Genomic DNA, 13,740 nt, shown 5'->3' with positions numbered 1-13,740 from the left:
CTGTGAGGAACGTGAGGGCAGTCTCCCGCACAGATTTTTGCAGTACTGTGTACTTTCTGAGTCCCCTGAACAATGGCGTATGGCTTATCAGTTTAAATATAGTTTTGTTTTGCAAAACTTTTTTCTTATGATAACTTTTAAGATTACTCTCTTAGCAACTTTTGAGTTTGCAATACAGTGTTATTAACTATAATCGCCATGTTATACATTACATCCTGTGACTTACTTACTTAATCCCTGTATGTTTGTACCTTTGGATCCCTGTCACCTATTTCATACCCGTCCCCCTGTATCTTTAAGCTCAGTTTTTTTAAGATGCCATATAAAAGTGATGTCACACACTATTTGTCTTTGACTTATTTCACTTAGCATCATGACCTCAGGGTCCATCCATGTTGTTGCAAATGGAAAGATTTGCATTTCTCTCTTTTTAAAAAAATTTTATTTATTTATTTGGCAGAGAGAGATCACAAGTAGGCAGAGAGGCAGGCAGAGAGAGAGGAAGGGAAGCAGGCTCCCCGCTGAGCAGAGAGCCCGATTCGGGGGTCCATCCCAGGACCCTGAGACCATGACCCGAGCCAAAGGCAGAGGCTTGAACCCACTGAGCCACCCAGGTTCCCCTCACATCTTCTTTATCGATTCATTCCCTCCATAGACATGTAGGTTGTCCTCATATCTTAGCTATTATAAATAATGCTGCAATGAACATGGGGGTTCGTATATCTTTTCAGATATGTGTTTTTGTTTTCTTTGGATAAATGGCCAGAAGAGAAATTGCTAGTTTGTAGGGTAGTTCTATTTTTAATTTTTTAAGGAGGCTGCATATTGTTTTCCACCGTGATTGCACCTACTTGCATTCCCACCAACCCTGCACCAGGGTTCCCTTGCTAACATCTGCGATTTCTCCTCTTTTTGATACTAACCCTTCTAACCAGTGTGAGGCGATATCTCATTGTTGTTTTGATTTGCATTTCCCTGATGATTAATGATGTTGAACATCGTTTCACGTACCTGTTGGTTCTCTGTATGTCTTCCCTGGATAATGTCCATTTGGGTAATCTTTCCACTTTTTAATCATATTGTTTTTTGTTATTAATTGAATTGTATGACTTCTTTATATATATTGGATATTAATCTTTTATAAGATACATGCTTTACAAATCTTTTCTTAGAGCCGGTAGGTTGCCTGTTTCTTTTTTTGGTGATTTTCCTTGCTGGGCAGGAGATTTTTGGTTTGATGTAGTTTCTCTTATTTATTTTTGTTTTTTCTTTGCTTTGGCTTTTGGAATGTGATCCCAAAAAATCATTACCAGGACCCATGTCAAGCAGCTTTTCCCTTATGTTTTATGCTAAGAGCTTTATAGTTTCAGGTCTTATATTCAAGTCTTTAATCCATTTTGAGATAATTTTTGTGTATAATGTAAGACACGTGGTGCGGTTTTGTTCTTTCGCATGTGGCTGCCCGGTTATCCCAGCAATGTTTATTAAAGAGATTGTTCTTTTCCCTTTGTATATTCTTGGCTCCTTTGTTATAAGATGCTGGACCATAGATGTGTGGGTTTACTTCTGAGCTCTCTCTTCTGTTCTGGTTTGTAACAGAGTTTGAAATCTGGGAGCATGATGCCTCCAGCTTTGTTCTTTCTTAAGATTGCTTTGGCTATTCAGTCTTTTGTGGTTCCATACAAACTTTAAAGATTCTCTGTCTTACGTTAGTGAAAAATGTCATTGGAAATTTTTTTTTTTTTTTTGGTCATTGGAATTTTGATAGAAATTGCATTGAATCTCTAGATGGCTTTGGGTCGTATAGACAGTTTAACATTATGAATTATTCTAATCCATGAGCATGTCTTTCCATTTACTTTTGTTATCTTCAGTTTCTTTCCTTAATGTGTTGTAGTTTTCAGTATATAGGCTTTCATCTCCTTGGTTAAATTTATCTCTAAGTATCTTGGGTTTTTTGATGCAGTTGTGAATGTGATTTTTTTTAAAATTTATTTATTTATTTATTTATTTATTTTTTTAAAAGATTTTATTTATTTATTTGACAGAGAGAAATCACAAGTAGTCGGAGAGGCAGGCAGAGAGAGAGAGAGGGAAGCAGGCGCCCTGCTGAGCAGAGAGCCGGATGCGGGACTCGATCCCAGGACCCTGAGATCATGACCCGAGCCGAAGGCAGTGGCTTAACCCACTGAGCCACCCAGGCGCCCCTAAATTTATTTTTCTGATAGTTTCTTATCAGTGTATAAAAATGCAACAGATTTTTATGTACTTTTTATCCTGCAACTTTACTGAATTCATTTATTTTAATAGCTTTTTGGTGTTGTCTTTAGGGTTTTCTACCTGTAATATCATGTCATCTGAAAATAGTGACCTTTACTTCTTCCTTTCAATTTGGATGTCTTTTATTTATTTATTTTTCTTGTGTGATTGGTCTCGCTAGGATTTCCAGTATTCCAGTTGACCCTTGGCCAGCATGGGTTTGAACTGTGTGGTCCACTTAATACATGGGGTTTTTGTTGTTGTTGTTGTTGTTGTTTGTTTGTTTTTTTGAGTAAATACAGACTTTGTTTTAACTGTATTGTCCTTTCGGATTTTCTTTTCTTTTCAAATTTTTGTTTAAATTCTAGTTAACATACAGGGCAATATTGGTTTCAGGAGAATTGAGTGATTCATCACATTTAAACACCTAGTGCTCATCATAACCTGTGCTTTCCTTATCCCCATCACCCATCTAGTCCATTCCCTGCTCAGCTTCCCTCCATCTACCGTTTGTTCTCTTATCATTAAGAGTCTCATTAAGTGACCTCTATCTCATTTAATTTAAAAACTATTTTAAAAAACTATTTAAAAAACTTTTTAAAAAGTTTAAAAATAAAAGCTATTCTAAGAGTAAATATTCATATTATCCTCAGAGTTTGGGAAACACAGGCACAAAAGAGGTTAAGTAGGGACGCCTACGCGGCCCAGTCAGTTAAGCATCTCCCTTTGGCTCAAGTCGTAATCCCAGAGTCCTGGGATCGAGCCCCTTGTTGGGCTCCCTGCTCAGCGGAGAGTCTGCTTCTCCCTCTCCCATTATCCCTCCCCCTGCTTGTGATCACTCTCTCTTGCTCCCTCTCTCAAATAAGTAAATAAAATTTTTAAAAAGTCACTTGCTTAACATCATAGTAAATATTAGAACCAGATACAGACCTGAGTGTGTGACTCTGAAGTCTGCATTCTCTCTTTTTTATGTTTACCAAATATATACATAACCCTCAGAATATTGTAGATTATGTTACTTTAGCCTTTCTTAAAACACTGAGCTTCAGAAGATGCTGTAATTCCGGGCTCCTGGCTGGCTCCGTTAGTGGAGCATGTGACTCTTGATCTCAGGGTTCTGAGTTTGACCCACATTGGGGGTACAACTTACTTAATTTAAAAAAAAAAAAAAAAAAGATGCTGTAATTGTGCTTATTTTCTTTTTCCTTTTGACCCCTTCAGCCGTTTCTCCCACTTCCAACCGCCTACCTTTGGCAGTTATCCATCTGTTCTGTGAGCTCAGTTTTTTGTTTGGTTTGGTTTAAGGTTCCACATGTAAGTTATTTCTAGTGTTTGTCTTTCTGTCTGGCCTGATTTACTCAGCATAATGCCTTCAAGATCCACCATTGCAATTGGAAAGATTTCAGCCTTTATTATGGCTGAGTAGGATTCCACTGTGTGTATCAACCACAGTTTCGTTATCCATTCATCTGCTGGTGGCATTTAGGTTGTTTCTTTATTTTCACTGTTGTAAATAATCCTGCAGTGTACACAGGGGTGAATATATCTTCTTGAGTTCGTGTTTTCATTTCCTTCAGGTACTCTGAAGGGGAATTGCTGGATCCTATGGTAGTTCTATTTTTAATTTTTTTGAGGATCTTCTATACTGTTTTTCACAGTCGCTGTGATGAAGCTCTAGAACCTAGGTGAGGTTCGATGGGCTGAGGTCCGGAGCCGATGACCAAGAAAGAATTCTTGAGACATCTTTGGTGCAAAATGGTGGTTTATTAAAGCACCGGGACAGGACCCGTGGGCAGGAAGAGCTGTGGCTGCCTGGGGTTGTGAGGGATGGCAGGTTATGTACCCTGCGGTTGGGGGAAGGTGAGGGGAAGGGAAAAAAATCAGTGGATTTTTCATATGCTAAAGAGGGCCTACAAGGTGCCAGGATGTCCCAGGCCTACTGGAGGCCTTGCCCTTGCAGCTGGATCAATGTTGTCTTTAGACCAGCCATTAACATTAAGATAGTTGGGAGACTTTTTGGTGGGGTGTCACAATCCTGCTATCAATCATCTTTGTTAGTGAGATTTAGGACATTTGTAAGCCAAGGGAGACTCCTGTCTGGCAGTACTGTGAGCTCTGCAAGTTAACTATTTGCTTATTGTTCATGGCAGTCAGGGCTGCCTGAGGGATGCTACACAAATGACTTAGGAGGAGCTGATGGAGAGGGGGGTGCAAGGCGCCAGCTTTTGCTTCATCTTCAGCCAGCCCCATGCTCCCTCATCAGCTGCACCAACTTATACTCCCACTAACAGTGAACAAGGGTTTTTCTCTTCTCCACATCTTCACCAAAGCTTGTATTTCTTGTCTTTTTGTTAATGGCCATTCTAACACGTGTGAAGTGGTGTCTAATTGTGGCTTTTATTTGCATTTCCCTGATGATTAATGGTGTTGAGCATCTTTTCATGTTCGCGTTGACCATCTGTATGTCTTCTTTAGAAAAATGTCTATTTGGATCTGCCCATTTTAAAATTAGATTGCTTGTGGGGTTTTTTTTTTTGTTTATTTGTTTTTTGCTATTGAGTTGCCTGAGTTCTTTCTATTTTGGCTTATTTTAACCCCTTATCAGATACATGATTTGCAAATGTTTTCCCATACAATAGGTTGCTTTTTTATTTTGTGGATGGTTTCCTTGCTGGTCAGAAGCTTTTTAGTTTGGTGTAGTCCCACATGTTTTTTGTTGTTGCTGCTGTTTTTACCTTGGGTATCAGGTTAAAAAAATCACTGCCAAGACCTTTGTCAAGTAGCTTTTCCCTGTGTTTTCTGCTCAGAGTTTTATGGTTTCAGGTCTTATACTCAGGTCTTGAATCCATTTTGAGTTAATTTTTGTGTGTGGCGTAAGATAGTGGTGCAGTTTCATTCTTTTGCATGTGGCTGTTTGGTTTTTCCCAGCACCGCTGGTGAAAGAGACTCTTCTTTCCCCCTTGTATATTCTTGGCTCCTTGTCGTAAGGTAGTGAGCCATAGATGTGTGTGTTTGCTTCTGGACTCTCTCTCCTGTTCTGGTAAGCCGCACGTCTGTTTCTGTGCCAATATTAGATTGTTTTGATTACTCTAGCTTTGTAATAGACTGAAATCAGCAAGTATGGTGCCTTTAGTGTGTATCTTCTTTCTCTAGATTGCTCTGGCTATTTGGAGTCTTTTGTGGCGTCATGTAAATTTTTGGATCCTTTGTTCTATTTCTGTGAAAATGCAGTTAGAATTTTGATAGAAATTACATTGAATCTGTAGATGGCTTGGGGAAGTTTAGGCACTTTAACACTATTTTTCTAATCCATGAACAAGGAGTGTTTTTCCATTTACATATGTTGCCTTCAGTTTCTTTCCTTAACGTCTTATAGTATATAGGCTTTCACCTACTTGAAGTTTATTCCTGGGTATTTTATTATTTTTGGTGCAACTTCAAGTGGGATCATCTTCCTAATTTCTTTTTCTGGTGTTCATTATTAGCATATGGAAACTCAACACATTTTTGTATATTGATATTGTATCCTGTACCTTTACTGAATCCATTTATTGGTGTCAACAGTTTTTCAGTGGAGTCTTTAAGGTTTTCCTTATATACTTGTCATCTGTAAATAGTGACCATTTTACTTCTTTCTTTTATTTATTTTTCTTGCATAATTGCTCTGCCTAGGATTTCTAATCCTGTGTTGAATAAAAGTGGCGAGGAAGGATCAGGAAAATTCCTAATCTTAGAGGCTCTTAGAGGAAATAGTAATAGTTTAAACTTTTCACTATTGGATGTGATGTTACCTCTGGGCTTGTCATATATGGCCTTTATTATGTTGAGGTATGTTCCCGCTATACCAACTCTGTTAAGAAATTTTATCATAAAAGGATATTAAATTTTGTCAAAATCTTTCTCTGCATCTCTCAAGATGATCACATGATTTTTATTCTTCATTTCTTTTTTTAACTTTTTAAAAAAGATTTTATTTATTCGAGAGAGAGAGCCAGCATAAGTTAGGGGGAGGGACAGCTGGAGAGGGAGAAACAGGCCCCCTACTGAGCAGGGAGCCTGACGCAGGGCCCAATTCAGGACCCCAGGATCATGACATGACCCGAGTCCAAGGCAGGCGCCCAACCAACTGAGGCATCCAGGCGCTGCTGTTCTTCATTTTGTTAACATGGTGTATCACCTTGATTGATGTGCCCATGTGAACCATCTTTGCATTTCTGAAATAAATCCCACTTGATCATGGTGTATGATCCTTTCAGCATATTTGTGAATTTGGTTTGTTAGTATTTTGTTGAATATTTTTGCATCTATGTTCGTCAGGGATATTGGCCTATAATTTTCTTTTCTTGGGGTGTCATTGTCTGGTTTTGGTATCAGGGTAATGTTGGCTTCAGCAAATGAGTTTGGGAGATTTCACTTCTCTTTTTTGGAAAAGTTTTAGAAGGATTGATATGATTTGTTCCCTGAATGGTAGAATTCACCATTAAAAGCATCGCGTCTTGGGTGCCTGGGTGACTCAGTGGGTTAAGCCTCTGCCTTCAGCTCAGGTCATGATCTCAGGGTCTTTGGGATCAAGCCCCACATTGGGCTCTTTGCTCAGCAGGGAGTCTGCTTTACCCCACCCCCTTCTTCCTGTCACTCTGCCTACTTGTGATCTGTCAAATAAATAAAATCTTAAAAAAAAAAAAGCATCTGGTCTTGGAACTTGGTTTTTTGGGAGGTTTTAAATTGCTGATATGATGAGCACTGGGTGCTTTATGTAAGTGTTGAATCACTAAATTCTATTCCTGAAACTAATACTATACTGCGTATGTAAACTGGCTAGGATCCAGTCATTCATTCATTCATTCATTCATTCATATGAGAAAGAGAGAGAGAGAGACAGTACGAGCAGGAGGGGCAGAGGGAGAGGAGGAGAGTTTCAAGCAGACTCCATGCTGAGCTTGGACCCTGACTCAGGGCTCAGTCTCATGACCCTGAGCCGAAACCAAGTGTTAGACGCTCAACCACCTGAGCCACCCAGGCACCCCAACTAACTAGAATTTAAATAAAAACTTGAAGCATAAAAATAAATATATTTCTGATTGAGTTTGTCCAAATTGTTGCTGTGTGCTGTTCACAGCAGTTCTTTGTGCCTTTGTATTTTTGAGGTGTCATAACATCTCCTCCATCATTTCTGATTTTAAGTCACCTCTTTTTTTTTCCTTGGTGCGTGTAGCTAAGGCTTTTTCAATTTGTGTGTGTGTGTGTGTGTGTGTGTGTGTGTGTGTGTGTGTGTTTTGGTGGTGTTTACATTTATTTATTTGAGAGAGAGCAAGCACATGCACACAGCGGGAATCCCTAGCTAACTTCACACTGAGTGCAGAGTCTGACACTGGGCTCTGTCTCAAGTCCCTGAGATCATGACCTGAGCCAAGAACAGAACAGCACTTAGGCACTTAACCAACTGAGCCAGCCACACAGGCACCCTGATCGTTTCTCTTTTTTTGTCCCTCTTTCATTTATTTGTGTTCTGATCTTTGTTATTTCCCTCCTTTTACTTTGGGCTTAGTTTGTTCTTTTTCTAGATTACAAGGTGTCACAATGAGGCATGCATTTGTGACTTCTCTTGCTTCTTCTTTTTTTTTTTTTTTAAAGATTTATTTATATATTTGACAGAGAAATCACAAGTAGATGGAGAGGCAGGCAGAGAGAGAGAGAGAGGGAAGCAGGCTCCCTGCTGAGCAGAGAGCCTGATGCGGGACTCGATCCCAGGACCCTGAGATCGTGACCTGAGCCTCAGGCAGCGGCTTAACCCACTGAGCCACCCAGGCGCCCTCTCTTGCTTCTTGAGGCAGGCCTGTATCACTGTAAACTTCCCTCTTAGAACCACTTTTGCTGCGTCTCACAAATGTTGGTATGTTTTTAAACAGCGCTGAATTCTGTTTTGTCTGATTATAGCTCTTCCAGCTCTGTCTTGATTCCCACTTGCACAGAACATCTTTTCTGTCCCTTCACTTTTGGTCTATGTTGTCCTTATGTCTAAAGTGAGTCTTTTGTGGACAGCACATGGATGGGTATTGTGTTTTCAGCCACTGTATGTCTTTCGATCAGTTCATGGAGTTTGTTTCAGATCACATCACTGTTGACTGTGTTCTGCTTAAGGTTTGCATAAGCCAGTTGACTTAAATAAAGAAAGCCCAGACACTGGATTCATGTCTCCTTTCACTTTCACCTTGGAATTATTTATAATTATTATTTATAATAACAAAGACCTATTTGAGTCCCCACTTTGTGCAAAGCCCAATGCTCTGTGTTGACCCATTTGCTCCCTTCTGCAAGCCTGCTCGATAGGGCGATTCTTTCCCACATTCTAGAGGCCAGGAAACCAAAGCTCAGAGAGGTGCACTCTGTGCATCTAGCAACTGTATGGAGCTTGGTGTCTGTGCTCAGCCATGGCGTGGACCAAGGAGGATACAGAAGAGACGCAGAGGGGTCCTTGGGAATCGGGATGTCCTCTGGCAAGCCTTCTGTCCTCTCTGAACACCGGTCTACTGGTCTGCTCTGGACATGCTCACTGTGGATCCTCCTCCGGCCACTCTAGGGCCACGCTGGGTGCTCTGGAAGCGCTGTGTGGGAGAGCACTCCATCCCTGCATCCAGCTTGTGGTCTGGAGAAGGGTCCCTGAGGGGGCGGCCTGGGGAAGGTTGGGGAATGACCATGCCTTTTTCTTTTAATAGGAAGGACCTGCTTCTGTCTGATTTCTGGAGTCTGGCACTAGGTGGGTACCAGATGGCCGAGGCTGGGGGTGGAAGGTGTGGGAGGAGGGCCTGAATGTGGGCAAAGAAAGGAGTCCAGTCCATATTTGGTGCTGTTTTTCTTCACAGAGCTGGGTTCTAATTCTGACTTCTGCTCACAGCCGTGTGTCTTGGCACTTACTAGCCCTGACCCTCCGTTTCTGTGTCTGTGAAAGGGAAGGGACAGCGTGCATATCCTGTGGTGTAATTTTGGGGATTAAATGAGGCTGTTTGGTTAAGTGGTTAGGACAGTGCTTGCCTGGGCCTGGGGGCGGGGGGGCATCAGCGTCTGCTGCCACTGTCATTGCTGAAATTTACTCTTCATGCACTCTTTGCCTCAACATGGCCACATATATCTGTCCCTAAACAGTCTGTGGGCACGTAAATGTTAATATGGGGAGGGAATGTATAGCCGTTAGTATTTTTATTGAGGGACAGTTAGTTTGTTTCCTTTAGTTTTTTTTTTTTAGTTTTTATGCATAACTCTTCGATGAGCACCTTTTTGTGTAAAACTCTTACCAAATTTAGGATGATCCTCTCAGGACGTACTCCCAGAAGTGGACTTACTCAGTGACAGGCAGTGACCAGCTTGATATCTGCTGTCCAGTGTTTTCCTAAAAACTTCCACCAGGACTTTCAGCAGCAAGGACTGAAAGAGCCAGTTCTGCCCACAGCCTTTCCAAGCCAGGGGACTATTTTTAAGGTAGTTTTGCTAGTAAGTGAAAATCGGCACCTGACTGTGGCAACACAGTTGTTTTGTGTACAGATTTGTTCAAATAAATTCAGTATCAGTATAATAAAATGAGAGACAAGATAACTCACTGCTATATGAGAATATTTAAACAGAATATTTTTTGTTAGACTCCAAAAGCCCCAGCCTTTTTTTTCTTTGAAGTTTTTACACATTAAATATTCCTATTCCCAGCCTTTTGTAGTGTGATTTTGAGAGCTCTTTTTCTAGGTTGTTATAATTTTAAAAAAGCAGGTATTTCAGAACATAACCCGCATTTACCTCTAACTTATTAACTTATTAAGATACCTCTTAATAAGTTAGACACAGTTCACATTAGAATTTTGGGTGGAAACCGTGCCCATAAATGAAGCCTATTTTTTACTGGAAAGTTCTCTGGGGTTGCAGGCTTGGGGGTGCACAGGGACTCGGGACAGCCTGTGGTGCTGGTGGGCCTGGCCCTACCTCCCAGGCATGTTGGGGAGTGAGTCCCACAGCCTTTTCCCTGAGAAGCTGAATGAAGCCTTTCCCAACTTGCTCTTTTCTCCCCAGGTCTGTGGACTTAGGTGATGGACTTAGTTCACAGGGTCAGAGCACGCCCTCTGACTGTGTTCCGGGGCTTGCTCTTTCAGAAACCATCAACAACTGTCTTAAAAAACATCTGGAACAACTGAAGGTCCCTGAGGGGACTCTTTCGGAAGCTCTCAGAAACCTGCATCTTGACTCCTCGCCAAATGAGTCTGCTTTGACACCTGGCTTCATCACAGGGGAGAACCAAGTCCCAGGAACCTGCTGTTGGAAGTGTGTATGTTATGGCATTGGAAACTTTGCCACCTGCGTCATAGCTAGACACCAGCTCACATTTCTGCTTCTCTTCCTGGAAAAGTACCAGGTACATTTTTAGATTCTTGTTGATCACTCCATCCCTTGGTCTTGCACACGGTCTGCACACAGATCTTTGGGTTGACAGAACCCATTATCCCCTTCTGCAGATCCCCAGGAGGCACTGCTGGGTGTATGACCCTCTGTTTAGCCAGCTAGAAATTGCAGTTCTGAAGAGCCTTGGTGTGACTGTTCTCAGTGAGAACGAGGTGAGTCTTGGGGAAGGGGAGCAGGAGAGCTGTGTGACTGCTGACCACAGGTGTGTGTGACTGCTGAGGCTGTGCCCCATGGAGGCACCTGCTCTGCATTAGCCATCATTCCCTCCTTCCTTCTGCTCATGTGCCTTCCCGGCACCTGTCACAGGGGACCTGGCAGTGACCCACATTGTGGCCTAGGTGGTGCCCATCACAAAACACCAAATGGCACAAATGGCATGGACTGGAACCTGTTATATTTGCCAAATTCTGGTGAGAATCCCATGTCCAGGAACCTCTGGTAATTTCCTAAGTTGGTACTTACTGTTGGTGTTAAAAAATAAAGGGGTACCTAGTATCAGTGCCTCAAAGGAGGGCTTTCTGGTTGTGATTTACCCTGTCTTAGGGGAGATCAGAGAAGGGGAGAGTATATCTCTCTCTGCATGGTAGCCCAGTCACACCCAATAGCATCTGGCTGGGAGCTGTGGGTAGATCTTCTGCCCCGGAGGTGAAACTGTGAGATGCAGAGCAAGATCACCTCAGCAGCAGGGCCTGAAGCCAGTGAGGCACACACCCCTGCAAGCCACTTTGCGTTGCTGGGGTGATTACAGAGTAGGCATTTGATCCCTTTCCGTCTTCCAAAATGGCTCATTTATTACAAAGCCCGAAAATCAAGCCCTGCTGAGACAAGAGAATCCTTCACTGATGTTGGTGAGGCCCTGAAACCCTGCCACTCCATTCATGCCGTCTTCTTTTCTGGGTGCCTGCTCTGTGCCAGGCATGGACTTTGTGGGGATGCCAGGATAGATGTAGTCCTAGCCTCCAGGGAGCCCAGGGTCCCCTCAAGGTTTATGGCCTGTAAACAAATATGGGTGAGCAGAACAGAGAGGGAAAAGCACTCTGCGCCACTTGAGGGGTTCGAGGAAGGTTTCCTGGGTTGGCGCTGGGATTGCAGGCCCACCAGGAGTTGGCTGGATGGCCCCAGGCAGGCTCTTGCCTGTTTGTGTTGAACAGAAGGGAGGAGAGTACAGAGCAGAGAGGCCAGGGCAGGCAGGGCCTGTGTCCCTGCCATGGGTACGACTGTGGAGCTACGGTCCCCAGGAGGGGCTGTTGTGTCCCCCAGCGGACATATGGAAGGGACTGTGATAGGCATCTGCATAAAGGGACCCAGGAGGCCCAGAGGCTGACCATGCACAGTCCATGGGGACAGTAACTGTTGCCACCCCTCCTGCCCTTGCTGTCACAGACCCAAGAAGCCCCTCTGCTGATCCAGAGCTTTCTGTTTGTGAGACACACATCTCTTCAGTAAACACAGGTTCTTTCTGGACCTCACGATTTCCCGACTTTGAGGCCCACTTCATCTGTCGATTTCTGTTAGGCCACACGATAACCTGACTGTTTGCAAAGGAAGGGGTTTGTTTCCTTATGGTTTCGACTTGTCTCGCAGCTCCTGGTTTTCTCCAGAGGTGCTGCTATCACGGATGTAGAAGTCAGTCTAAGGCGTGTGGCCTGGCTTGGTACACAGGTCTGTTGTGAAACACATACAGAAGGGTGGCTGACCTGTGTCCCTCACCCCATGCACTGTGATTACGTTGTGGTGAGATAGCTCAGCTCTTCACAGACATGCCCTGTGCCCCTGCCACAACCTCCCGGGAAGAGCGGAGGGGCTCACACTGCACGTACCGTCCCCGCAGGAAGGAAGACGGAGCATCTACGGCGAGCCCACCATCTTCTACATGCCCCACTGCGGCACAGCCCTGTACAACAACCTTTTGTGCAGTAACTGGTCAGTGGAATCCCTTGCCAAGATGCTCATCATTGGGAACAGCTTCAGAGGACTCGAGGAGAGGTGAGCGCAAGCGCACAGAAGTCCTGTCAGGCTGTGGCGGGGGCTTTCCTGGGGGGGCTTTCCTGACAGACCTGCGCGCGGGAAACCAGCATGTTAGGGACACCAACCCCGAGTAAAGCTGCAGAGTTAAGGAGGTCTGCTTGCTAAGAATTCCTCCCTTCCCTTAAGGTGCAGAAGTGTTTTTAAAAGTGGGAGGGATGCCTGGGTGGCTTAGTCGGTTGGGCATCTGCTTTTGGCTCAGGTCATGATCCCGGGGTCCTGGGATTGAGTCCCACATTGGGCTCCTTCCTCGGCAGGAAGCCTGCTTCTCCTTCTGCCTGCTGCTCCCCGTGCTTGTGCTCTTGTGCTTCTTGCTTTCTCTCCAACAAATAAATCAAATCTTAAAAAAAAACAAAAGTGGTGGAAACCATTTCCTCTCTCAGCTGTACATGCCTTAGGTGTCCACTGTCACTCCTCCCCTCACAAAAGGGGTGGTTGGTTATGGGGCATTCACCTTTTCTATGGATTATTGACCCTACTCCATGTTCCCCTCCTTTTTAAAATGTTTGCTATCTTTAAGCTACTTTGCATTTCTATAATGTCTTAAGTTAGATAAAACCATTCCCATATCTCCTAATCATGCTGGGCTTGTTTTTTTTTTTTTTTTTTTTTTTTTTTAATTTCCAGATTGCTGGCAAGGATTCTACAGAAAAATTATGCCTACATCGCAAAGGTATCTATGTAAATGAAGGAACTAGGATGAAAAAGGGTGTGAAAACAGACCATTTCCCTGTTAATTGTGAATTCTGCCTTTGTGCATGTGGGCGGAGCTCATGAGGGACTCACTGAGGACACAGTGAAGTTACTGTACTCCACGAGCTTTCTCAGCAGCTCTGTGTTCCAGAAAGCAAGGACCTGTCCTTCACTCTCAGTGTCAGTCCCACACACTCACCGCCCTTGGAGCTTCCAGTCCGTCATAGACAGGCTTAAGTCAACATGTTCTAGTCCTTGTTTTTTTTTTTTAAAGGGTAAGCTGGGGGTGACTGATAAATGGCACCCGGAAGTGTGGGGTTT

The 13,740-nt window shown here is 43.4% G+C and overlaps 1 protein-coding gene across 3 annotated transcripts in view; it reads left to right on the top strand.

The window, feature by feature from the left end:
- Positions 1-13,740, top strand: part of SRRD (SRR1 domain containing) — an 18,523-nt gene that overhangs the window by 1,657 nt on the left and 3,126 nt on the right. For 2 of the 3 annotated variants that reach the window (XM_082699888.1, XM_082699887.1), the window contains exons 2-6: positions 8,976-9,016; positions 10,395-10,654; positions 10,755-10,853; positions 12,533-12,687; positions 13,354-13,399. In XM_082699888.1, the coding sequence (XP_082556014.1) occupies positions 8,976-9,016; positions 10,395-10,654; positions 10,755-10,853; positions 12,533-12,687; positions 13,354-13,399 (601 nt within the window). Of the gene's footprint in view, positions 1-8,975; positions 9,017-10,394; positions 10,655-10,754; positions 10,854-12,285; positions 12,364-12,532; positions 12,688-13,353; positions 13,400-13,740 lie in introns of all 3 variants that reach the window. The other variant, XM_082699886.1, reaches the window with a different exon arrangement.

Source organism: Mustela nivalis, assembly GCF_964662115.1.
Source record: "Mustela nivalis genome assembly, chromosome: 14".
NCBI lineage: Eukaryota > Metazoa > Chordata > Mammalia > Carnivora > Mustelidae > Mustela > Mustela nivalis.
This window is presented reverse-complemented; position numbering and strand designations above follow the sequence as displayed.